This window comes from Eucalyptus grandis, chromosome 9, assembly GCF_016545825.1.
Source record: "Eucalyptus grandis isolate ANBG69807.140 chromosome 9, ASM1654582v1, whole genome shotgun sequence".
Lineage (NCBI taxonomy): Eukaryota > Viridiplantae > Streptophyta > Magnoliopsida > Myrtales > Myrtaceae > Eucalyptus > Eucalyptus grandis.
This window is the reverse complement of record NC_052620.1, coordinates 41,698,669-41,726,519: the sequence shown is the minus strand read 5'-3', so window position 1 is coordinate 41,726,519 and position 27,851 is coordinate 41,698,669. Positions and strand designations below refer to the sequence as shown.

Genomic DNA, 27,851 nt, shown 5'->3' with positions numbered 1-27,851 from the left:
TAATCTCCATACTTGTTTGCCTAGTAAGGCTTTATTGAAAGCAATAAGGTCTCGAAAACCCAAACCCCCTCATCTTTTGTTTTAAATTGCTTCTCACTTCATCCAATGAATACCAGATCTATTGTTACTAGATTTCCACCAGAATCTGGATATTTGTTGTTCAATTGTTCTACAAATTGACACTAGGATTTTGAAAATGGACATAAAGTATAACTAGGAATTGCTTGCACAACCGACTTGATTAAAACTTCCTTGCCCTTTTTTGATATCAACCTCTCTTTCCAGCCTTCTAGCTTGGATTGCACCCAACCCAATATCCATGCAAACATTTCCTTTTAGATTGTCCCTTAATCAAGGTATACCAAAAATACTTGCTGCTTTGGCTAGTTGGGACTTAAGTTCTCTAGCTAAATTTTGTAAGCTAATAGGACACTACTAAAAAAATATACCCGATTTGTCACGATTCACTATTTGTCCCGTGGCTAAAAGATTCATTTATCACATTAGCTAAATTCTAACACTCTAGGTTTTTCCCCGCTAGAAAGAAAATAGCATCCTCTGTGAAAACAAATGAGATAGGACAAATAGCACCACGGCTTAGTTTCATACCTTTGAGACTCCCCATATCCACCGCCCGGGTTGATAAGCAAGGATAGCATTGGCCATCAGTATAAACAAGTAAGGTGATGAGGATCTCCTTGTCTCTAGACTTCTGACGGATGAAAAATAGTGGTAGAACTTCACCATTGAATGGAAGAAACCAAGAAAAGACGGAATGGAAGAAAAATTAAATTCGAAGGCGTGATGATGTTTTTCCTTCCTCATTGATTTGTGCGAAACAGAGAATTCCTCCGATTGAAGATGTATTCGAATGCATTCAACAAATTACCAACTCTTTTTTTTGCAAAGCATATAGGATATGCACACTTTCGTGCATAATTCATTAAAAAAAAAAAAGATAGCGTGAATGGTAAAGATAGTAAAGGAACTTTTTGAATTTTTGATTTTTCTTTATGCTTCCATTGATATACAAAATAAGTTTAAATAGATATACAATTACATGATAGGATTAAAATTGATTCCTTTAATTTGAGGAAAGAATCACTGAGTGAGGAAAAATTTTAAATCTAAAATTTGGTTTGAATTTAAAATTTGAGTGAGGCGGAAGAGATCAAGTTGCTTAATTTTAGGATGATACGTCATCATCCCCTCACAAGTCGAGCACGGTTGGTTGAAGGTGAAGTTTGGTCTACAAAAATCTAATGCGATGAGAACTAGATTGCAGGCGATAGAGATTGCAGAAATGTTATCATGGACAGATGGTGAGTGGCATAAAAAGTGGGCAATGCAGTTCACATAACAAAGAGCATAACCAAACTAATTTAGCTGTAATGCGAGCTAGACATTGGTAGTTCAGCTTCGGATGAAGAACATGCCACCATGACCTACTTTAGCACTCCAGAAAATGGGGTTTAAACCAAAGAAAACATAGAACCCACTAGTAGATCGTCAATCAATGGAGAAACTTGCCTAATTGACATCATAGTGAGTAGTGAGCTGGTGTTGGCCTAGATGAAAGTGAAGATTTGTGAATGATTGTGCCTTTTTTAAATAACATATAAAATTCATTTGGCTCCGCCACAAGATGAACCTCGTGAGGTGACTCTAGGAACTGGGCGTACTTAATTGATGGCAAAAGAAATGTCCGGACACGTCGAGTAATGTATTGCAAATGCTCCAACAAGACTCCAATAAAGAATGAAATCCGACAATAGAGGGCCATCAACTTGGCCAAGCTTTTGAGATACAAAAGCAGTATCGGGGACTAGTTTACATCCTCCATATTTGCACACTTAACATCCATAAATACATAACGATTGAGTTGTATGCCTTTGAAATTATGTGTTACCTAACACCAAGAAAAAAAATAAAGAAGTTTGAGGTCCTTTATGTAGAAATGATACCCGAGGTATGAAATTAATTATCGCAATGCTTGCAGTATCATTGTCAGTGAATATAATATTATCAACGTATAGGCAGAGATATATGGTTATGTGTCCTTGTTGGGCGATGAACAATGATGGATCAAAGTTGAGATGGTAAATCCAAAATCATTGGTATTGAATTAAACATTTTACAACAGCTCAAGGGGCTTGATGGAGGCCATAAAATGAATTTCTTCATATAATGACATGATTAGGTTTTTGCACGGATCGACACAGCCTGCAGGTGGGGCATGAACACAATTTCCTACAAATCACCATGTAAAAATGCATTTGACATCCAATTTCGAAGTGGCCAATTGTGAGAGACCATAAGAGATAAAATGATTTGAATAGTGGTAGATTTCACCACAAGACTTAAGGTTTCAATAAAATCAACACTTGGCCGCCGATGAAGTCCTTAACAAGGCAAGTCATGTAACGATGAAGGGTACATTTAGTAACATTTTTATTTCGGGAAACAATTTCTTTTTAGAAAAAAAAAAATTTATTTTATTTCCTATATTAGTTTCTAAGTAAAAGAACACATTTGATAACTATACAAAATCTCTATTCCCGCAATAGAAAAGAAAAGGAATGCTTTATGACTCACAAATTTTTTTTTGATGTAAATCTTTTTAATTTTTTAATATTTTTTTAGATTTTTCTTTTTTTTTTTTTTTTTCCTCTTTTATTCCTCTTCTAGTTGATGGTAGTGATCGCGACCAGCACCGATGACCGATGGGCTGAAAGCTGTAGCAAGAAGCAAGCAACAATCGACAACTATGACCGATTAGAAGAGGAAGAAGGAAAAGAAGAAGAGAAAATAATGACTTATTCTAGAAATTATTCCTATATCTTATTTCTATTCAAAATATATTTCTAGCTATTTTTTTTTTTATTTCGAGAATAGAAAAATAGCCGATGTTACTAAACTTAATTATGTTCATTTTTTGTTATGGAAAATAAAAGAGCAGAAATTTGAAGAAATACAACATTACTAAACGGAGGCTAATAGAGCCATCCTGGATTTTGTTTATCTCAAAATATCCATTTGCAACCCATATGTCTATAGTAGAATTATAAGGGACCAAACACCATGTTTGTTGCCATTGAAGAGAGGTAAACTTGATCCATGGCATGGTGCCATTGAAGGTCCTTAATCGCCCAGGAGTGAAATGTTGGTTCCGAGATATGATTGGCAATAAGTGCAAGCAAAATGTAGGAAATGGCCTTTGATTTGATAATACTTAGACTTAGATCTTATTTGCATTAGATGAGTGGAAGGAGGGGACAAAGTTGATTGTTAATAGGAGGAGGAAGGGTTGGCTAAAGGTCAGAATTGTTTGAAATCACGATAGGTGGGATTGAATTAGGGCATTAACAATGCTAGTGCTTGAGTGGTGGAGAGAGAGCCAGGAGGAAAGAAGCAGAATCATAAGTAATGCTATTATGCAAAGCACTTTGATACCATAAGACCGTAAAGGAAGCTTTTAATTTTGATTTTCCTTGATGCTTCTATCGATATGCAAAATGAGTTTAAATAGATATACAATTACATGATGAGATCAAAATTGATTCTCAGAATCAAGGAAAGAATCCTCAAATTGAGGAAAGAATTTTAAGTTCAAAATTTGAATTTTGAGAGAGTGTAGAAGAGATCTAGTTGCTTGATTTTATGACCATATGTTATCAAATGGTTGTTAAACTTCGACTCAATGCACAATGCCAACCCTAACTTTTAATTTGATCAATGTGGTCCACAACTTATTGCTAAATATCCAATATAATCCTTCTATATGCTCTAACGACAAATCAAGCATTATCCAATGACATGGATTAACACAGACTAAGTTAAACTCCTAAAACTAATGGGTTAAATTAACATACCCATCTACTTTGGAAATGACCAAAAAAAAAAAAATGGGCGTCAATATGTCCGACATTGTTTAATGATGTGAATTACTATATCATAATTTGAGATAATATCTTACTTGGATAATTCACATGTGACTTTTTTTAATGATGTGAATTATTATATCATAATTTGAGATAATATCTTACTTGGATAATTCACATGTGACTTTTTGTTTTTGCTCACCATTCAAACTTTACATGATTGTTGTCAAAAAAAAAACTTTACATGATTGAATTATGATAGTAAATTTCATGAACTTGTATTAATGGAAAGACAACATTAAACATACGCTTATAGTTTATGAACTATATTGAACATTTACTAATAATTTAAGGATCACATTAAACAAATTAAAAATCTATAAACAACATTGCACATTAGACTAAATTTCATGGACCATTTGCATCATTTCCCCAAGGACTCATGTCATTTTCTAGCAGTTCATGAGGGCATGACGTCGCATGAGATAATTTTACAAAAATCCCCAGCTGAGGTTGGATGAAGGGACTATTTTCTCGCAATTTTTATGATATTCTTTCCCCTTTATAAGCTATTAAACAATCTATTCGCATCCATAGAAAATGATGTGAAACGTGGAATGTACGTACATACATACATACGCATATACAAAAGATATATACATACACATACGTATTGAATGGTGCTAGTCAGTGTTTCAAAATACTCATTAAGTATGCTAAACATGTCCTTTTGGGCCCAAAAGGATGTGTTGGGCCTATCTTGTAAGTATCTCCCATTAGGCCACCGAATTGTGTTGTTGTTGGGCCGATATGCTCAAACATGCCATTTTGAATTTGGGTCAATGGGCTGAGCTTGAGAGGTTGGTGGGGTATGAAAATCAAGATTTGTTATTTCATCCGATTGATTGGATTGTCATATGTCATGATTACAAATTGAGGCATCAACTCTTGACAAATGAGAGTGTTGGCTTCAAGGTTGGACATAGATTATTGATTATGATGAGGATGATGCCACTTTATTTTCTCGACATAAAAGTGAAATTATAAAAGTTAGAAACTGCTCGACACGGCATCAATGAGTCTAAGGGAAACGAAGGATTTATGTACTCGAACCATCTTAAAGATATTTTTGTGTAATCATAAGTTAAGATATAGTAAAGTTCAAAATGAGACGCCGAGAGATTTATTTAATTTTGTATTGATCATTACAACAATTTCAAATCGAAATTCTTCCTACATTTCCTCTTCTCTCGGTCATGGGCGAGGCCTAGGGCCGTGGGTGAGTCAACCTCATCGACCGCGACAAGAAAGGTCTCACTCACAATAGGGAGGTCATGGCAAGGTTGGCCACCTCAAATCAAGGTTGAAGTGTGGCGGTGAGGCTCAATCAAGCCTAACAACCATCGGTAGAGAGAGAGGGCACCTAAGATGAAGGGGTAGGACCATGAGACGCCTTGTGAAGGCTTGGTTGGGGCCAAGGCCAACCTCACTAGCCACAAGTGAAGGTGGCCATGGAATCCCTAGCCAGCGAGACCATTCTAACTCCCGGCCAACAAGCGCTAGCTGAGGCTCAGCCTTTGCCCAAAACTTGGGCAAGGCCTTCGCAACCTTCACCAATTACTGTGGAGGAAGAGAATAAGAAAAGTAGGAAGAAAAGGAAAATAAAAATTCGAAAAAAAGAAAATATTATTAAAAATTGCCATGTCAACGCCAATCGGACAATGAGGCCGATTAACGTCTATCGATGTCTGGCCACGTCCACATCGAGCTGGTCTACTCAAACTAGCCGAATGGACTGGATTAATACAAATATAAAGGTTTAGAATTGAATTAACACAATTCTAATGGGTTTCGGATTATCATTTTTGGAAATTTTTCCTTCTTAGAATATACCTCTCTTTGCCATTTTGTGACGCTGATGATGCATAAATGAGAGCTCCCCACCTGAAAAAGAGATCTTTGCTTTTATTTCATTTTTTTTCCTTTTGCTAAATCGACATATGTTTAACAGCCTAAAATGGAAGAATCTATAATGATTGAAAGAGATTCTATAGTGCACCTATTCAAGTTTTCAAATGAATCGATGAATTATCTAACATTTCTGGCAAAGCGTAATGTGAACATGTATGTCTCTTGTTTAGTTCACTAAGTCATGAAAGAAACAACCCTTATACTTTCTAGCAATTTATCAATTATTATTGGAAGCGCATAGCAAAAAGCCAATACCTTCATTTAGGGAGATCGCTAAGAGGAAGCCCACACTGAGCCCGTTAATATATTTAGTTGATCTACCTTCACTCAAAAGCTTGAGCCAATAAGTTACTGGCAACTATGATATATTAATTGATTTACATCACATCAATTCTCGATGTAGGATTTCTCTAATACAGCTTACTCACACGTGTATCGTAACAATCTCTCCCTCACATATAAACTTAGTGTTAGGTTTGCTCCTCCTTAATTCAGGCATCCTTCTGCATCAATTTCCTATAGGCCCGCGTTGCTACATGACAACACCTACTTGCCGGAAACTACAACCATGCGCTCTAACACCATTTGTTGAGTGGGTCATTCCCAATTGGAGAGGCCAATGCAATTATGTATATTTATAGTAGAATATGTGTAGTAGTGAGTGTGTAATAAATTAAATAAAAAAAGGGGGGGGGGGAAGAAAATCAAGAGATATCGGAAGATAAATCAACATGATCTTTCATATCCAGCAAATTGAGAAAGATCAAGAAACAAATCAAATTGATCTTCCCACATCCAGAAAATCACAAGAGATTAGGAAATAAATCAACATGATTTTCATATCATACAATTCCAAGTGGGATTGCATTTGCTCCTATAAATAGAAGTCATTCTCAACGGAGAAGAACATACAAAAGGCAAGAATATCATAGTAACATAGCGTAGCGGTAGAAAAAGAATCTTCTTCTTCCAAGAAAGCTATCTTTGAGTAAGTTATTCAATTTGTGAGAAATTCAGATTTACAAATTTAAGATAGTGAGAGATCCACCTTAGGATGAAGTTTTATCCCATTTATAATAGTGAAATTTAAAGTGGAAAACTGTCCCATGGTTTTTCCATTCGCCTTGGAGGGTTTTTCACATTAAAATTCTGGTGTTATTTACTATTCATCTATATCGCTTTCATCTAATATTTTATCCTATTTACTTTTCACAGAAATAGTAGTGGGAAAATTATCTAGGCCTTCTTCGCAAATATCGTTCTTTTCCCAACAAATGGTATATATTAACAGGCTCAAATTTAAGCTCCCTCTTAGCGATCTCCCTAGGTGAAAGTATTTGATTTCTACTACGCACTTCCAATTGTTACCTCTCTTGTGGTTACTAGTAAATTCAAGGTCGCAAAGCATGGGATGTCTTTAATAAAATCCATAATTGAAGTAGGATGATTGAATTATTTTTCCCAATACGATTCCAAAATCTTTTTCCCCTTTATAAGTTAGTAAAATATCTATCTCACCCACAGAAATGCATACATCACGGGAATACACGTACATACAAACATATCATATATATGTAATCTCTATATACATATCAAATCATTCTTATAAGTAATTTTAAATTATGGTTAAGTATATCCAACACATCCTTTGAGATAGTTTGAAGATTGCAAGGTAATGCGTATCAAAACCAAATCTTTTTTTAAGATGGCTTTAATTGGATTGAATTATTTATTACAGGATTTGAGAAGAAGTAATTGGATATCAAGAGACTGACAGGGTTACTTGGCGATTCCTTACCACATAATACAATCTTATTTCTTACAAGTAACATACTATTATCTTGATAAATCACAATCATCAAATCTGACACCACTAAAAGAAAACAGAATTGTTGAAACGCCTAAAACTGTCGAGTGAATGGAATAGTCTGTACAACTAATGTAGAACCACACTGATCAAGGCTAACTTTTTTCCTGTAAGTAATACATCTAGAAAGAGCTTCATGCATCAGTTGACTGGGCAACCATCAACCTCTATGCCTTTGGCTGTTGGACATGCTGCTAGTTCACAGTGCTCTCCATTTGTTCCCCACCAAGTAATGCTTCTATTCTCCATGCCCACCGAAAAATATAAAAGCACGGCCATGAATGCCGTTCCTGCGTCCAGGGCTGCCGAGAGAACATAGTTGTATCTCTGCCACCATTGCTTTCGGTATCGGAAGATGAAGAAATTGAATATTACTCCAGCTAGAACCCAGGCATTGTAGTTTAATGGTGTAGCTGGTGGCATCATTCCTGTCGCCCCTAATAAGACTGGAAGATTAATGAGAGGAATCCAAGATTGCTTGGGAAACGCCTTGTGAAGTAGCCATACTATGATAGGTCCTATTGCACCTCCAAGGAAAAACCAGTTCATTTGTCGATAGTTACCGAGTGTTCCAAAGATCCGCCTAGGTCCAACCAACCCCATATAACAGATGCATCGAAAAAAACCCGATCACCTGGACACGTCCAGGGACTATCCGGTGGAAGGAGATCATCTTGGCATATGTTGGTAACAGAGTTTAGCAGCCACCATGCCACTGCAATGTTTATGGTTCCAGCAAGAATTGTACCTATGAACTGTGAGGACACAAGGATAGAGTACTAAGGTCGTTTCGGAATTACTAGATGCCCCACATACTTATTTAATAAGTAGCAACAAGAGGGAGGATAGTTGACAATTAAGTCTACTAAGATTTGATTACTAGCTCTTGTAAATGTGTCATTTCAAAAGATCCAAACCATGCACTAAGTTCTACTCACGTCTGTAATTTCTATGAGTATTTCTTTCTTGTAAGTGCCTAGGATGTTGATCTCACTTTGGATGATATATGATGCTGCCATAAGCGACATGCTTCTTCGAAAATGCTGACAGCTTCATCTTAGTTTTGTTGTCTAATGGAAAGGCTAGCTTAAATCTTTGACCATAGAAAGTTTTGTGTTTTGTATTTGACGTTTCTTCACTCAAAATCGTCTTCCTAGAAGAGTGAAAAGAGTTATCCCGAAGATGGGAGATCTCTAATTATAGTAATGTATATTGTAAATATCACGAATGAATTCTCAAGTTAATACTCTCCTATCACGATTCAGTCACAGTTTTTCATCAGGTTTGATGAACAATTAATAGTTTTGAAATAGCAAGGAAATTGACAGATTTGCTTCTCTGGTTATTTTCCTCCAATTTATTATTATAAATATGATACCTAAAACTTATGAACAAAAATATGTTACTAGTAGTTAGTAATTATATATAGGTTGTCCACATCAGTAGCACTAGATAAGTCGGTGGATCTTTATTGAGTTTGGTTGGCTTACTTTTAGCATAGTTGATAAACAATATCAAATGGTTAAGAGAAGTCAAAAGTACCTGAACTAGGAACATCGATCTTGGAGGTATCTTCATGTAGTGTCCCAGCTTAAAATCACTAAGAAAGGAAACAGCCTGAGCCATGCTAATATATCCATATGTTTTGAAGCAAACATTTGCTATAGGTCTTCCTGGCAATATTACGCCCATTATGTATTCTGTGATTATATTTAATCCGGTGTCTGTAGATAGAAATAGATGATCGTTAAATATAATGTCTTCTTACAATGGAAATTAAGTAGAGCATAAATGTTATATAACTCTGGATTCATACCTGATTTGTTGTGGCAGTGATGATACTAATGGGAAGGGTGAATACAAATGCAAGGGCACTAGCAAAGAGAAGCCCCCACCATGGCATTTGGACCTGATCATTCATTACGATGCATAGAAGAAGAGATACAACCAGATTTACAACAAGCAACAAGTGAAACCACCATGAGGGTATGTCTTTATATCTCCTCATCAATTTTGTGTGGATATCTGCCGTCCCTTCGTGAGAAGCACGATAGCGCTCATAGATTTCTCTGTTATAAGGTAATATTACATCAGTGACTCTATGTCTCATGAATTCAACAAGATTAAGTACTTAACTGGAAAAATAAGGCCATTCTTCAGTATCTAGTTGTTGCATTTCTGTGTTATTAGTTATAAGGATAACCTTGGTTCACAGAAAATTTATTTGAAAATGTTAAGTTCAAATTCTTCCAAGGTTCCATTATAAGAACTTTACAATCTTGCCCTGGTTTTTTTCTTTCCGCATGCTGCTTGTCCTTCTCAAGTACTCAAGATAAATTTGTCTAAATAAACGTATTGAGGTGAGAAGACAGTACCTGCCGTAGAAGAAGGCCACGTGAGTTAGTGTTGATGCAATGGTGGCAAAACCAAAGCCATAGGTGAGAGCAAAGAACATGCTTAAATGAATTCGACCTTGCTCCTCATACTTTGGGATGTCCAACTCGAACTTGTCATTTACGATTGCCGTTATATTGTACTTTTGACCTTGCGCCGTGAACAAGTGCGAGGAGAAAATGGGGAATCTATTTGCACTATACACGTTAAACCCCCAATAGGCTGTGGGGATTACGACATAGATTATCAATGCATATCCCACGAAAACATTAACTATGGCAAAAAAGGGGCAGATTAAGGGGCTGAACAGGAACGATGCCACTGCTGTCCAGTCGAGCGTCAAGGCTCCAAGTCCAAGGCCTCGCATACCTGAACCGATCTGCTGGGCGGTGACTGAGTTGGAGAACGCCCAGCAGACCCATGATATATTTGTGAGCGTGGAAAAGAGATATCCAGGGACAGCATACCATGTGAAGCTGCAGATCAGTGCAATGAGGAAGAATTTTGCCCGCGACATGCGCTGTTCATCCGTCTCATGTAAAGCCCTGCATCAATTTGAATAGAATGGCCTATTTCAGGTCGTGCACCAATTATATACATTATGTGCAAACTGTGGATACATTGGGACAGTTATGAAATTTTCATATTATTTTGTGAATGCGTCCATCGATTTGACAAGAAGGAAGGACAAGGCGATCAACTTTCATATTTGTATAGTGTATCCTCTGAAACTATTCAGATCCTGCAGATAAATGACAATTTGTTGTTTATAAAGATGTCCAATACAAGAGCGACGGCTTTGGATTTTTCCATATTAAGTTGCGACCCTGCATGCTACGCCACGCAACTGGTAGGATTTGCGCTTTCATCTGATGATCCTAAAGCAGGGGATGAAAGAGAGCGGATGTTACAATCCGTATTTCCATTAGTCTCGTGGCTAAGATAGTTCGAGTTTGTCGTTGGAACACGGGGTACTTGAGAGCATTACAATAGTTTAAATGGTGGGGGCTAACTGGTGCATGTAGTTCCTCCCAATTTCAAGGTACCAGAAGCAGCAAGAAGTAGAAATAGCGAATGGGATCTTATGAAACTGAGCTGAAGAGGGCTTGATGGGGTCTGTAGTTTGATTAAGGGTGTGTGCATGGAAACACCTAAAAAAGTGTTTTTCCTAACACTTCTCAGTACTGAAAATTTTAGAACAAAAAAAAGAAATGAAACGCGTTTGGTTGCAAGTTTCTGTTCTTTTTTGTTTTTTTGTTTCTAAAAGAAATAAGAACAAAAAAGAAACAACAATTTGTTGTTTCTTTCCAGAAACATTTCTTGAAGAAACATTTCTGTTCTCTCTCTTCTTCTTCTCTTCTTCTTTCTTCTTCTTTTTTTCTTTTCTTTCTTGCCGGTCGCCGGCCTGCGCCATGGCCGGCGACCGCTGGCTCGAGGCCCCTCGCCATCCGGCGAGGCCGAGCGTCGCCGCCCCGGCGAGGCTCGCGTCGCCGGCGCGAGGCGAGGCCGAGCTCGCCTTGGTCAAGGCGAGCTCGCTCGCCAGATCCGGCGAGGCCGAGCCTCGCCCAACCACGGCGAGGCTGCCAGGCCCCGTCGGCCGGTCGCACGGAGGCGTGACCTGGCGAAAAAAGAAAAATTAAAAAAGAAAGGAAAACATGAAAATAAAATAAAAATGTTTAAAAAATTAAAAGAAACAAAAAAGAATAAAATTTACCAAACGCCGTGTTTGTTCATTTTTATTTCCTGACCAAACGTTACCAAACGCATTCTTTGTTCAAAATTATTCCCCTAAACAGAAACACTTCCTGGAACAGAAAAGAAGCTCTTGGCTTTATCGTTATGTACAAAGTAGATTTTCCTGAGTCTTTTTGTGTGGGGAGGAAAACACCGTGAAATTTTTTTAGTGCTGAACTCGTATGGCCTCGATTTCCACACTAAGTGACATGGTTTTGTGGGTCCCTAGTGCCTATCAAACTTTCTTTTTCTCGAAAGAGATGGGGTTTACTCAAACCAGTTGAACTTTAACTTTTCTCAAACCAGTTAAACTTTACTCAAACCAGTTGAACTTTTCAGTCGTTGGAGTAAACATTACGGATTTCTTATGACCTCCGAGAGAGAGAGAGAGAGAGAGAGAGAGAGAGAGATGAGCTAGCTATACTGCATGTGACCCACACGTTCAAGTTGCAGTGACGGGTCATGAGAATTAAGTAGAAAACAAAAAAGTGATCCAATGGTGTCCAAAGCAAGCCGTCCTCGACTTTAACGCCTAAATTTAAGCAAGTAGACATCCTAAAAAGTCCTTGTCTAAAGCCACAGATCGCGGGCAGCTTCTCACGGTAACAACATGCGCGTTTTCATGGTATGGTTTGGAATCGTGGGCGAGAAAAAAGAGAGTTTAAGCTCCGGTTATTCAATGCCTGGTGGGTATAGTAACTCACGTTGGGTCTCTGTCTATGCTATCTTGCCATTAACATCTCCATATAATACTCACTCCCACCAGTCGTTTCTCTTTCTGTTTTTACGTGAACTCTGATAAGCAAGCAAGGGGAAGCAAAGAGTGTGATTACCGGAACAAGGAGACCTGGACGAGGGTACCCGGCCACCACATGTGAGATGGTTCCACCACGTATTTCCTCAACAGCCCCGCCCATCCGTATCCCAACACCTGCATATATTAAGATCCACTATTAACAGGGTTCACCACCCATCTCGAGCTCCACTTCATGAGTTGCTACCTTGATTCTCTACGTCTAAGTTTCAAAATCGACCCCAGCGTTCGAGATCGGTGTGCCGTTTAACAATTCCAATAACGAGGATCGAGACAGTTTCCTAGGAACCAACAGATAAGGCGGGCTCCTCGGGATATGTTCAGTTGTTTGAATCTTCACTTCAAAGTGCGCAATGAAATCAATACAGCCAATTGAAGTATGCATCAAGTTGCAACATTTATGACAGTCATAAGCTAAATCGTCCAACATCTTTCTTGTCTCAACTACTTTGTTGCAAAGGGCGAGAAAGAGAGATCAAAGTATTGAATGATCACCACTCGAGTAGTCAACAAAAGATTTATTTTTAGGATTTCGAAAGAAGTGAATGAATGGATGAATAGACTTTACCTGCGTCGTGATGATAAGAAGCCACCCGGCGAAGAAGGAAATGCCCCGGTGATAAAACGCCTTGATGATGTTCACTATCCCGACCCCGTAAGCCGACCCGGATCCGAACGCGCTCCCGGCATTGGCGAATATGGAGATAAGCACGTGCTCCTTCATGTTGAAGGGGCCCGGGTTGAGCGAGAAGAGCCGGGGGCCGAGCCCGGGGATCTGGAACTTGGCCTCGGGCAGTACCGCGGCCATGAAGCGCCCGATGGGGAGCGTGGCGACCTGGACGGTGATCTGGGTGATGACGAGAGGCTCCGTCCGGTAGGCGAAGAACTGGTTGAGGAAAGAGAGGAGGGCACACGAGAGGAGGCCCAAGAACCACATGCGGAAGGTCCAGACGGGCAAGCTCGGGTCGTCGGCGTTGGACACGGTAAGGCGGACCTCCTCGATGGGCGAGGTCGTCCTTGTCAACGGTTCCGTCGAGTTCGAATGGTCTGGCGGCGGCGGCGGTGGGTGGCGGTGGCTGCTCCAGTGTGCCCATGATTGCGGGTGGCAGCAAGCCCGCTTTGAGAGAGAGAGAGAGAGAGAGAGAGAGAGGATGGTTGGGGGGTGATGGAGCTGAAGCTCTCGAGTACGTCTGGTTTTCTTTTTAATTCATGGTGCTTCGTCCTTGACTTTTTTGGTGTGGAAGGGGTAGTAAAGATTCCGAGATTCACTATTTTTATATATTTTTTCACTTATATATAAATATATATTTATATAATTTTCATGAGTGTAAGTATAGAATCATGGAGTGTGACTATACTGAAGAGGGGGAGTCCAATGGAATATTCACTGGTAGGGAAAAATATATTTATATTTATATACAACAAACCGACGGCAACGCTTGTGATTAAAGAAATTTGAAAAAAAAAACAAAATTATCCACCGCAAATCCAATGAATCAAACTAGGAATTCTCTTGAGGATAATTAGATATGTTTGATAATTCTTTTAAAACTTAAGCGTGCATATTCTAATTGTGCATGTCTCAATCGATACCTTGAACAGACTCAAGTATTTTTTTTTTCAACATACATCATACACGCAAATTCTATATTTCTTTTTGCAAGATGCGGCTTGGTATTTAAGTCCATGGCTACATCATGATAATTGGATCAAATTTATTGTCTTGAGAAAATGACTCGAGGAGTGCAAAGGGCCACTGGGTAGTGAGCGATGAGAAGCATTCATTAGGCACAGTGGAATCCTGTTTGTCGGTGCGAAAAAAAGTCACGGGTGTCATTTTTAGGCGAGAATTGGTACCAATTTTTTTAGATCGATTCGCATGTGTGTTGTCGAATTTATTGATTATGTGTTGATCAATCTCCATGTTGTGACGTGAGTATAAATGCCCCACCTTTTGATTATTTCTTCTGCTCTCGAGCACTAGTTTTGCCATTGGTTGTAGACTGTTGACTTCTTAGAAGTGGGGCTCTCCCAGCTGGACTAGAGCAGCCGGATCAGCATTTATTATTAAAAAAAATCTAAATAAAAATATGAAGTGTTTTTATTTTTTTTCAAATAAAGATTTCAAATGGATTTTATTTTAAATAATAGCCTAATCTAGCCGACAAAATATTCCGACCGATCAAGAATATTTAAATATAATTTAAATTTTAAATTAAATAAGTCCAAGATAAATGAGATTTACTGTAAATATATAATAAAAAAAAAAAAACAAAAAGAAAATACAAGTGCGATTCCTATGCGTGGTTGAATCCGAGCCGTTCGTGGTTTACCTCTCCCGCTCAGCTAGAGTCAAACGGACATTATTAAGCCGGATCCCTATATCGCCAAGAAAAGAACCAATTGGTGATGAAAAATCAAATTCGAAGTCACGATGATGTTCTCCTAACTCCTCGAAATGACAGATTTGAAGTTGCTTATCGCTGCAATAATGGTGGTGGAGCCCATGGCTTTTTGTCCTCTGAAGGATAAAATTACACTCCTTATGTGTTGGCAATCTCTTATGTCGATGATGCATTGATGAGAGATCCCCACCTACCTCGTTCATTTTCCCCCTTTATTAATTTTGGCTAAATAGACATGTCCTTTGTCGGATCACGACATGTCGATTGCGCGTGATGGGAGAACTCGTCCCGATTGAAGATGGATTTGAATGCATTCAATGAACTACCGGCTTTTTCTAGGCAAGCATAGGTGGGTATGCATACATCCCGTGTAGGGTTCATTTAAGGTAAAGATGACACGAATCATTCTTTGAACTTTGGTTAAATGCGCAAGATCGTCCCTAACTTTTAATTTAATCATATAGTCCATGAAACTATTGTTAAATATTAAATGTAGTCATTATATTTGCTCCCATAACAAATCAGGTGTTATCTAATAACGTGGATTATAGTACACCGAGTCGGACCTTAAAATAGATGGGTCAAATTAACATACTCATTTACCGTGGAAATGACCAAAGACTAAAAAAAAAGGGGCGCTAACATGTCTAACATTGTTTGATGACATGAATTATTATGTCATGATTTGATGAAAATATTTTATTTGGATAATTCATGCGGGACTTTCTTTTTCTTTTGCCCACCATTTAAACTTAACATGATTAGGAGCCTAGGGATCCGAAACTTGGCCTCAGGTAGCAACATGGCCATGAAGTGGCCAACGGGAAGTGTGGCGGCCTAGACTATGATCTGTGTGCTAATGAGGGGCTTAGTCCGATAGGTGAAGAACTGGTTGAGGAAAGAGAGGAAGCCACACGAGAGGAGGTCCAAGAACCATATGCGAAATGTCCACAAAGGCAAGGTCAGGTCATCGGTGTTGGTCACAGTGAGGCGGACCTCCTTAATAGGTGAGAGGTCCTCTTCGTTGACGGCATCGTCGAGTTTAGTTAGTCTGGTGGCGGGTGGTGGTTGGAGCTCTAGTGTGCCCAAGATTGTGGATGGCAGAAAACTGCACTCGAGTGGGAGACGAGAGTGGCAATGGCGGTAGCAGCAGCGGCGTCAAGGTGTCGAGTAGGTCTGGTTTCATATTTCAATGGCGATTGACTTCTGTGGGGGGCACTGGCGGTTCATGCGAGGAGTCACATCAGTTCATGCGAGGAGTCACATCCATTTCTTTCATGCAATTAAAGAAAACTAAGAAAATCCAAAGTCTTGACCCCAAAACACAAGTTCTCGCCATCAAATCCGGAGAATCAAACAGGGAGACTCTGCTAAGATTCATTTCCGTGTTTGTTTTCACGGATAACCAAGGAGACCACGTCTCTCTCACCTTTGAAATGAGACAGACGATGATCCTACGACATAAGCTACTTAAGTGAGAGAATGAGGCTTATGTCATGTAAGGGTGTTTACGATACAAGAGTGCGGAATCATGTGTATCGATGCAAGATGTTGAATGATTAAGCTAAAAAGGATATTCTCTTGTTGGAAAGATAGAATGGAGCCAAAAAGTTTTATATAGTGGGCCATTGGCGGTGCATGCGAGGAGTCCCATCCATTTCATGCAATTAAAGAAAGCTAAGAAAATCCAAAGTCTTGACCCCAAAACACAAGTTCTAGGTGCCAAAGCCGGGAACCAAAGAAGGGAAATTATGCAAGATTCATTTCGGTATTCGTCTTCATTGATAACCCAGGACACCACGTCTCTCTCACCTTTGAAATGAGAGACGATGATCCTACGACATGAAAAGGATATTCTCTTGCGGAAAAATAGAATGAAGCCAAAAAAGTTTTATGGAGCGGGGCATTGGTGGTGCATGCGAGGAGTCCCATCCATTTCATGCAATTAAAGACAACTGGGAAAATCCAAAGTCTTGACCCCGAAACACAAGCTTTTGGCGCCAGACCAGGAAATCAAAGAAGGGAAATTCTGCAAGATTTATTTCGGTATTAGTTCTCACGGATGATCCAGGAGACCACGTGTCTCTCACTTTTGAAACGAGACAATCGATAATCCTACGATATAAGCTACTTAAGTGAGAGAATGAGGCTTATGTCACGACGCTGGAGAAAGTGTAGAGAAGTATGAGGTAATACAAGTGAAAAATAAATTGGATAGGTCACTCGCCACTCATAGATATCCACCTAAGAGATAAGAGCACAACAAGAAATCTTTCTTGCTCTCAAGTCAAAGGCTAAATAAATTATCATTCAAAACAAGTCTACATTCTTATTCATCATCGCATGTTTATATAAAATAAACTTTGAACAACCCTCTAAATATGAGTAATTACTAAGACACTTTGGGAAGACAACGGACTCATAAATAAGGACTCTAGCAACTTTAACATATCGGTCCCCTTTAACAAATACCATGGCCAAACATTAATCACTACCACTCTACTCAATCAACTTATATGTCAACATCTATCTATTAAATCTTAAAGCATCGCACTCCAAGCAACTACAGTTGCATAAAAACATCCTTCGTACTTTCAGTAACAAAATTAATGACACTCCTAAGATTTCATATGTGCTATTCGAAACTCCAAGCTAATTAATACTTAACTCTATATCTTAAATATTATTATCGAATATAGAAAATTTCGGATGTTGCAAGCAATCATACTTAAGTAATCGTTTCATTAGTTTCTCGATCACAAAACTAAATTGTAGATCAATTTGTGTTCAAATTATCCTTCGACAATTATGTATTGATCTATCTCTATGTTGTGATATCCTTTTAGAGTTATGTTACACCTATCTTGTGTGTCTATGATGTTGGATATTTCAATAATTTTGAAAATTTGAATGTCGTTGTTTCATAATAGCTTTCATAGAAATTATGGGAGCCATGAAAGTTATTATTTCATATCAATTACGTAACGTTTTATAATAATTTAGTAAAAGTTTTTAGCAATCTTAATTGCAATCACTTTATAACAGTTTTCAATTTAATGCAAGAATTCTGTTTCAAAAAAAAAATTTAATGCAAGAATTGATGGTGGAAAATAGCATCTTCTTTCTTTTACTTACAATTGTTACTCTGCATGTTATTGAAAAGTGACATAGAAAACCGATAAAATCTCTACTCTTACTTCATTTTCTTTTCTTTTTTACCAGATTTATGACATCCTAATTTTTCAAATCTGATTTCAATTGAATAAATCAGGCATTTCATCGACGCGTCTATAGTGTTATTCTTCTGATCCGATCACTTAAGAGATAACTAGACTATCTGGGAAAATTATTAAGGGATTTTAACGCAAAAGACTTGAGAATTCGACCAGGAATCGACTGCTTGACCGTGCTAATTTGCAAGGGTCATTATGGCACACTTAAAAATTGATCAGAGATCAAAGATAGGTCGATTCGACTGAGATAGGTGATTTGAATGTGGATGATTTCACCTGATTGCGAAATTCTCATCGATCGGCACTAAATTGATTTTCTATCCTTTTGGGTACCCTGTGTCCGTATTTGAAACCTTGAGATTTTCACACAATTGAAAATCATGAATGTGTCGAAGATGTATATTGTGACTTGAGATACATCGATCACAGGTCAATTGCACCAAAAATTCCTAAAGTTACCTAATAGACAAGGTCACGCTAAAAGTGCGCCGAATTGAAAATAACCGCAAATTTGAACCCGATTTCTGAGGTGTCACAAGCTATTTTAGAAACGTCGACTCATTCTTCGAAGATTTTTCAGAGATTCCGGGATTTTTATGAAAAAAATCGATTCATATGTTGTGAGAAATCAGCGGAAATTCAGATGGGCTGAATTGATGGAAATTGGGACTTCTAAATTGAGCATTTGAGTGTCAAGGATTTACAGAAAATTGCTCGGGATTTTTCTTCAGCGAAATTGAACGTCGATTTGGATAATCGAAGAGGAAATTGAAGCCAAATTAATGAAATTCAGAATTTTGGAAGGAACCCTAATTTTGGCTTCAATTTAGATTTAATTGTGACTTTATCTTGGTAGAAAGAATTAGAATGGGACAAGGCATTTAATGGAAGGGCTAAGCATGTGGGCTTTTGGGGCTTTATCCTTATCTACCCGTGCCTTCCAACGTGGACGACTTCTCCTCCCGCGACTTCAGCTTTCAATTTTTCTCCTTCGGTCTTGTTTTCATTTCCCTTGGACGAGCTGTTGTTTTCCTCTCAATTTGTGCCTTGATGACCGCCCACGATCTCTCTCTCCGTCTGCCTTTCGCTCCACCGAAACCCCACGCCCACGTAACTCTCCATCGTTGCCACCTCTCCTTTCATTTTCAAGTGGCCACCGAAGAACAGCAAATTCCAGCGCCCACGCATCCGAGATGAATATTCTATTTGCATAATCCACGCGTGACTTCTTTTCTTTTTCCACCATTCAAACTTCACATGATTGGAAGTTACAATGGCAAATTTCATGATTTTGTATTAATGAAAATATGACATTAAACATCTCCTTATAGTTGAGGAACATTTACTAATAACTCAAGGATCGTATCAAACAAATTAAAAGTACATGACTGACATTACACATTAAATCAAATTTTGTGGATCATTCATGTCATTTCCCTTTATTAAGTTGAGGAATGACTCATCTACTTTTCTAGCAGCTTTTCAATTACATCTCTCTTGTGAGGGCGCAATATTGCATGAGATAATTTTACTAAATCCCTTATTGAAGTTGGATGAAGGGAATATTTTCTCTGACATTTTTGAAATTCTTTCCCTTTAAAAGTTCTTTAACAATCCCTTTGCATCCACAGAAAAATTACGCACAACGCGGAATATAAGTACATACATATATGCGTATACAAAATAAATATATACACACATATATTGAATGGTGCTAGTCTGTATTTCAATATACTTGTTTAAAATAGGCCCAATAGATCCTTTTAGCCCCAAAGTTGTATTGGGCCTATCTGGTAAGTCTCTCCCATTAGCCCACTAAGATTGTGCTGTTGTTGGGCTAGTCTACTCGGACATGCCATTTTGGGTTTGGGTTAATAGGTCGAGCTTGAGAGGTTGGGTGGTGTTATGGAAATCGAGATTTGTTAATTTATCCGATTCATTGGATTGTTATATGTCATGATTACATATTAAGGTATCAACCCTTTGATCAATAACGGGCATTGACTTTAAGGGTCGACACGGATTAATGATTATGACAAGGATGATGCCACTTTATTTTCGTTGACGTAAAAACCAAATTACAAGAAGTCAAAACCACTTATAACACGCCCTCATTTGAGTAAGAGAGAAATAAAGGATTTTACATATCCAAACTATCATAGAAAATGATTTTTGCATAATTGTAAGATGAGATACAACAAAGTTCAAATCAAGATGCGAGAGATTTATTGAATTACGTAATGATTATCTCGACAATTTCACATCAAAATTCTATCTATAATATGGGGAATATATATAAACTTTTCTAGCGAAGATTTAAAGTCAAAATCCTCATTCGAGCTTGCCTTTTGTCTAATATGACTGTCAACAATATTCGCAATCCAGAAATCTGATCTTTCTTGAAATGGCATTAATTGGATGGGAGGATTTTAATTCAAGATATAAGGAGTGGTAAGGAGTGGTAATCGATCTTCTTACGTTACTTAATTCTTTTCCCGACATCAAGAGGCTAAGGAGGTAATTGGCAATTTGTGCCCACATAATATAATCTTTCCTCGATAGGTAAATTCCTCGACATAGCAAAAACAGTCGAGATCCCTCCATTGGGCGTCAGCACGTCTGGAGCTCGTCAGATGTTATAGCAGAAAAAGAAGAAGAGAAATGTCTTTGCCTAGCCCAGCACGGACCAGACCAGACCGAACTGGAGAAGAAGCAAATGTTTATGAATTTTCCGTCAGACAGGGACGTGACAGGTAGCGGCGGTTCCTTATTGGGTCATATCCTCTGAAACGAACTCGCACGATATCGGTCCTCCACGAATCTTTCTCGATGACAATTGCATCGTCAACTTTTGCAGCATTTTCGAAAGCCCTTTTTTATAAACGGTCAACGGGCTTCCCCTCTGGGAACGGGTGGGAAGGATGTTTCTTCGAAACTTCCCAATGGTTGCGACGTTGTCTTCTGGGTTCTAGCTAAGCTCCCGGCTTTCATCTTGGGTTTCGCCGACAGCATTCTGTTTTCTTTTTTGCTTTCCCCATTTCCCCCACCTCGTGGTTTGTATTGATCTTAATTCGGGTTTTGGGCTGTGGCGTGTGGCCAGAAAAGACTCGATCTTTAAGAAAAACCGAATAAGTTCTTCCCCCTTTCGGGTGCGTTCTTTCTCTGTTTTGGGTTTGGAATCGGTTTCTGATGCTCGATGCGGGGTTCCTGGTGACATTTGACGCTGCCCATCTTGGAAAGGCCTCGGCTTTTTCTACGAGGTAAATGCAATTGTTGTCTTTCGTTCTCTGTTTTTACCATCCTTTTCTCGTTCTGTTTTGCTTGGTCTATGAGCATTTTGGGTGCAAATTGAATGGGTTTCGAAAGGTTTCCGTGCTTTCCAGGGTTCGTTTCGGATTTGCTGAATTGCTTTTGGCCCGATTGCCGATCGTTTCTTGATTCTTTTCGAACGTTGACTCATGGGTTTGATCTGAAGTTTCGATTGTGCATGGCTTTCTGCAATTGAGGATCTGTTTCTCTTTCTTTCCATTTCCGTTCCATCGATATTGGGATCATGAAATGGTGTCTGATCTGCCATTTGCAATTTGCAGGGATAATAGATTCTGGACTGATTTTAGGTGCGACGTTGCATGGTTGAACATTTTGATTGGTTATTTAGAGATTAGCTATCTTGGTAATGGACGTAGCAAGAGAGGAAACAATCAGTTTTAGGGATGCAGAAGAAATGGATCGAGAAACCTCTGCAGATACGCCTCTTAGAGAGACCACCACCCTCTATAGAACCCGTTATCCGGGGCTGTGAGGCAAAAAGGGCCTATATATTTGATGGGCAGGGGAGGTTTTATAATAAGGAGTGGGATCTAGCTGAAGGAAGTGGCAATGAATTTTGTTGGTACCATGTGGAACTCCCGAAAGGAAACCAGAAGCTGTCGCAATCCGCGCAGTATCTCATTGATGTTCTTTGCCCACCTTTGAAGCTGCAAGACATTCTGTCGCTGGTGAGTAATGGACCATTTGCGGACACGTTGATGGGGCGCTTGTTTTAGGGGATTAACTCGCCTGGTCCACCATCTAGCGACTTTACATTCAGAATTGCTGCTAGGGTTACGGAGAACTCGGTTATTACTGTGTCTCTAGGTCGCGTGCCTCGTTTGGGGTTCTCAAGGATGGGTGAATCTCTTCTCTCGGAAATTCCTAGCATAGAAAATCCCTCTCTCGCCAGAGATGAGCAGAAGGAAAGGGAGTGGATTGTGATAAAGGAGCATGTCCTCGAGTTCTTGTTAACAATGAATCACTCTGAGGAGGCTGATAACCCAGTGCCAAAATCCGTCTCGAATCTCCTTATTCACATTCTGATACGCATGTGGATCAATTGCAAAGACGTTGTAACCAAACTCGAGATAGACCTGGATTCAGTGGAGCTCGAATTGGATAAAGGTAAGTTAAGCTTAGAGATTAAAGTTTTTGTTGATGATTCACCTCTCTTGAATACAAGCTGCTTTCCTGGGTGTGTGAGGGTTCATTTTTTTCTTCCTATATCAAATAGTAGGCTTGATGGCGGCAGAGATTGCGTCATGTGCTACCACAAGTTTCTAATTGTCTTGCATCCTTAATTCATATAGCTTTGACAAATATCTCATAGTGGTATGCAGTATAGATCTGATAGCAATAAAATATTACAGTGAATGTATCTCAGTCCCTGTGAGTATTAGGGACATTTGAGACATACTAACATGGACTTCAAAAGGCTGCAAAAATGTGAATTTAGTAGATGCATGCATGAAGTGAAGGTTTGCAGTTTGATGGGTGCTTTTCTCTAGCTGAATGCCTGAAGTTGTTTAATAACTTCAGTTTTATCTCACTGAAATCTAGTCGACAGATATGACGATTAATCTATGTGAATCATCCTCTCGCATCTTTGCTATCGATAAAGTTTCTTAACTGAATCGATTCAATTTCGTGGTGCTGTGATCAAAATTTATGTGCATAGTTCTGTCCGTACAAACCACATTCTTTCCAAAGTTGTAAGATGCGATGCTCTGTTTATAAAAGATTCTCACATTTAAAGTGACTTCTAGTACTGCAGTAGCTCACTTCAATAACTGCATGTAAATGCTAACATCTTCTGCTGTCATGGAAACCTTATGAAATGGATAATTAATAATTAATGAATGCAACATCTTAACAGCATGGAATTGTCTATACCTGTTCTGAGTGTTAAAGTTGAGGTTGCTGTGGTGGAATTGTTAAGAAAGCTAGATCAAGGCAGACGTGTGCCTCTACTCCTAGTTCGTCCACAATTTTTCCCGTTGGTCATGAACATTTTGATGTTGAGAGAAGACATAATTAGGGACCTCTTTTCAAGATGTTCTCTTTAGATGATTTGCTGCTGTATTTTCAGTTCTGGAGCTAGTTTGTACTGTACAAAATTGGAATTTTCCACTTAATTTGAGAGACAGGATTCGATTTACTTGTTCACAGGTGGTTCTGCTTTGAAGAAACAAATGCTGGATAATAGGAGATTTCCAAAAATGCATCTTGATTTGCAGCGGCTCTTGCAGGTACTTCCATCTTCCATTCAGTATGTATGTCTTAACATCTTGAAACCAGACAGGGATTTCCTATGTGAACTATTGTTGCTGGAAGTGGAAGGCCATTATCTAGTCTGTCCATGGAGCCAAGCCAATACTTTGTAATCATTTCTCAGAAATAAATTTCACAAATAAGAAAGGAACTGGAAATGAATATCAGGAAAGGTCATTGAAAGTCCAAATACAAACTTAAATGAAATTATCTCATATAGGACCAGTTAAAACTTAACCTGACAATCTTTTGGCTGGTAAGGAGAACATGATTCAGTTTTTTGTGATTGGAATACATGAATTTGTGTAGGTGATCGCCCATGGTGAGCAGGTATTCCCCCGTGTGAAAGAAAAATGTTCTTCGAAAGTGTGGTTTGCCAGCGAAGATATCGGCTCTCTTGAAGAGTTAATTGGACGTCTGAGAAGACTAAAGGAGAACGTGGGATTCATAGCAAACCGCGTGACGGCTGTCCAAGCTGGTCTAGATAGCTGGCAGGCTGAGCAGATAAATAGGAAGCTATATTATCTATCATTCCTTTCCATAATATTCCTTCCCCTATCAATCATCACTGGAGGTAAAAGCTCTATACTAGGATTCTGGTGTTAAGTTTGCTTTCATCATCTGAAGTATTTCGATCATTGACCTTAAGGAGGAGATTTTCACTTTTATTTTTCTACCCCCTTTTTTCTTACCACAGTTTTTGGCATGAACGTGGGAGGAGTTCCATGGACAGATCAAAGGAACCCAGCATTGAAGGACGGGTTCCGCAATGTGATGTTGCTTTGTGCGGGATTGCTATTTCTCGCGCTTCTCTGCTTCGTTTTCCCTGCTTTGTATAAACGCTTGACCGAATGGCAGAGTAAGAGGGTGATGCAGAGAAGTTGGTCCCTCAACAGGAAGTCGTTTCTCAAGAGAACCCACAGGCACGACGAAAGAGGAGGTTATTTGAGAATATGAAAGGAAGTTTCGAGCGGCGCTGCTATATATAAGGCGGTACATATTTGTCTATACTTGGCAAAAAGTTTTCCTCTCTCTGTTTGTAATTGCCAGTTTTCATCATTTTCTGTTCTATCATTTCTCTCATTAGTTTTCCTGGGATGGGTTCTCAAACATGGTACAAACAACACGGAAAGTCCCTCCTTAGTTGCTCTCTACACCCTTTTAGTGAAGTTTTAGGTCTATTGAATCATTTCTTTAATTGAGTTTTTCCCCCCTTCTTGTGGAGAAATTTGACCTATTGGTTGTATCCTTGTTGACAGATTGTACAGTGTCTCCTTTTCCCATAAATGTACTTCAATTTTTTTTCCCTGGTAAGGAAATTGGGTTGTATTGCCGGGGCCATTGAAAAAGTAAGAAAAAACGATTTGTGTCGGATGTCATGTTTTTGCCAGATGCTCTTTGACAAGGCAAAGCTGTTGCTTTTGATGAAGACGAGAACACGAGTATTGGGTTTGAAGAGAAACTTCGCTTGCTCATTGCATAGTTTTAGAGCTAAGTCGGGCAACTTTCCAGAAATTGAACTTGAGATTGGTGCTAATAGACCGTAGTTGTCATTCTTGTACAGATTTTTAACTAATCCTATTCTTACCTAATCTCTTATTCATAATGACCCTGTTGAATGTATGGAGTGAATTCTTCACGTTCATTACTTGGAAGCATGGATATATAAAATCCTGTCTCAAAGGGATTTTTGCCCGCAAAAGCGAAAATCTTTTGCCAGCAAAGCGAAAATCTTTTGCCAAAAAGAATTGATTTTTTGGTTTGGTTTATGAAATGGGTTCCTCGTTGATTGTGTTGATTATGGACAGGAAATTGCTTGGTGTTAAAGTGAAGCGTCGAAAGTAAAAAGTACCGGAAATGGTAATTGATCGCCCATAAGCTTTGGGCCTGTTTGTTTATGTTTCTTTTTTTGTTTTTAAACACTTTTTCTCGTTTTTTTTTTGTTCAGGGAGCAAAAAAAGGAAAAACGCGTTTGGAGTGCGTTTACATTCCTTTTTGTCTTTTGTTCCCGCAAAAAAAACACAAAATTTGTGTTTCTTATTTAAACACATTCGCGTTTGAAAACACATTTGAGAAAACACATTTTATTTTTCTTATTTTCTTCTTATTTTCTTCTTCTTTTTCTTTAGGCGGTCGCCGGCCTCGCCATGGCCGACGACCGGCCGACGCCTTGGCCGACGGCCTCGCCCGGCCACGACGAGGCTCGCCGGCCCCCTCGCGAGATCCCCGGCGAGGCGATAGTTTCGCCGTAGGCTGGGCGGCTCGCCCTCGCGGTCTGCAGGCGAGCTCAAGCTCGCCACCAAGGCGAGGCCGACCCGCCCGGCTACGGCGGGCCTCGCCTCGCCGGTGAGCTGGCGAGGCCGCCGGCCTCGTCGGCCATGAGGCCGGCGACCGGCCAAAAGAAGAAAAAGAAAAAGGAAAAAGAAAAAAGAAAAAAGGAAAAATAAGAAAAAAATAAAAGAAATAAAAAAATTATATAAATTTACCAAACGTGTTTCTTTTATTTCCGAACAAGTTTACCAAACGCGTTTTTGTTCAAAAATTGTTCCCAGAACGTAAAACACTTTTTTCTATTTTCCACCGAACAATTTTTTAAAACAGAAACGCAAACAAACGCACCATTTGTCGCCAATCGTCTTTTGTCGATGACCATGTCATGTAATTTGAGTTTCCGTGTCCTCCGAGTCATCATATTAACCGATCTCTCAATCAACCAATCAAACCTCACCATTTGTTGATTATATGGTTTAGCTTTGGAGAAATACTCTTGGGAAAATGCAAATACTTTTGAAGTAAAAGAGTTTTTCAAAATGTTATATTGTTTGATAAATTGTAATCTCAAATAGCATTGAAATGTAACTTTAGCATAAATACCATTTGGCGTAATCGACATTGCAAATGGACTTTTGCTCCAACTACCTGAGGCATAAAGGCTAGATCTGGTCTCCGACTGCTAGATTTGGTAGCTCGAGATCGCGCGACTCAGGCGGCATCGCCTGAGGTCCACACGACCTAGGCGACACCACTTAGGTCGCAGGTCACATTGCCCTTAGGTGGTGGTCACTGGGGACACGTGACCCTCAAGCAACGGTGGCAGCCGTTGGAGAAGCCCAATGGGTGGGGAAGAAGAAGACAAGTAGGAAGAAGAAAATGAAAGGAGAAGAAAAATGAACAGTAACGCGGTGAAATTTTGCATTTTCCAAATGCTCCAAAATAGCCCCTCCAAAGATTTAGCTTTCAGCATTCGGAATGCTTATATTTAGCAAATGAGCTTTAAAAACATTTGCCAAACACAATGTTTTCAAGAGGCTTTGGGGCACAAAGCTTTGGAAAGTCGAACCAAATGGGATGGGAGTTGGTTTACTTATTTGTGTAATAAGGATCAATTTGTAGATATTTTCATGAAGAGTCTGGCCTATTATTTTAACTCTCGTTAAAAGTGATGTATTTTATCAAACTAATTTATCCTTATTTAATCTGGCCGAGGATGTTGTCACATCTATAAAGTTCTCTCTTGTGTTCTTTTAATAAATTCTCCCTCAAATTGATTGGATTAGATAAACATGACGTTGGCCTAGAAGGCTTAGAAGAAAAAAGGAAAATTCTTACTTGTTGGCCAAGACAGGAAAAAAAAAAAAAAAGGAAAAAGAAGAAGCCGATTTTCGCCACTGACCGGCTGAAACAGCGTCGTGGAGGCCAAAACGATCACGCAAATTCGCCCCCACCCCCCAAAACGACCCCGCGCCGCCGTCGTCCAATCAGGGCCGTCGCGGGGCCGCATCGGTCCGAGAATCGATCGGGGCCGTCGGATGCGCGTAACTCTAGATCAGAGTCGAGATGAACGGCGACGCGCGGGCGAGCGTGCGCGCACAGGATGCGTCGTCTAGAACCTTCCGCTCGATCCCCATTTCTCGCCAGTCGCCACCCGTCGGGCTCGCGAATAAAAGGGCCGCTGCAGTTCCTCCTTCC

At 39.3% G+C, this 27,851-nt stretch overlaps 1 protein-coding gene and 1 pseudogene across 1 annotated transcript; one reads left to right on the top strand and one right to left on the bottom strand.

The window, feature by feature from the left end:
* Positions 1-7,623: 7,623 nt before the first annotated feature.
* On the bottom strand, positions 7,624-13,865 carry LOC120288565 (annotated as a pseudogene).
* Positions 13,866-20,775: 6,910 nt separating this feature from the next.
* LOC104419854 (zinc transport protein ZntB) lies at positions 20,776-25,215 on the top strand. Its single transcript, XM_039301849.1, is given in 6 exon segments — positions 20,776-21,559; positions 21,891-22,098; positions 22,100-22,736; positions 23,781-23,860; positions 24,192-24,456; positions 24,580-25,215. Coding segments are annotated over 5 exon segments (1,365 nt in total). The 5' UTR covers positions 20,776-21,559; positions 21,891-21,975; the 3' UTR covers positions 24,840-25,215.
* Positions 25,216-27,851: the final 2,636 nt, after the last annotated feature.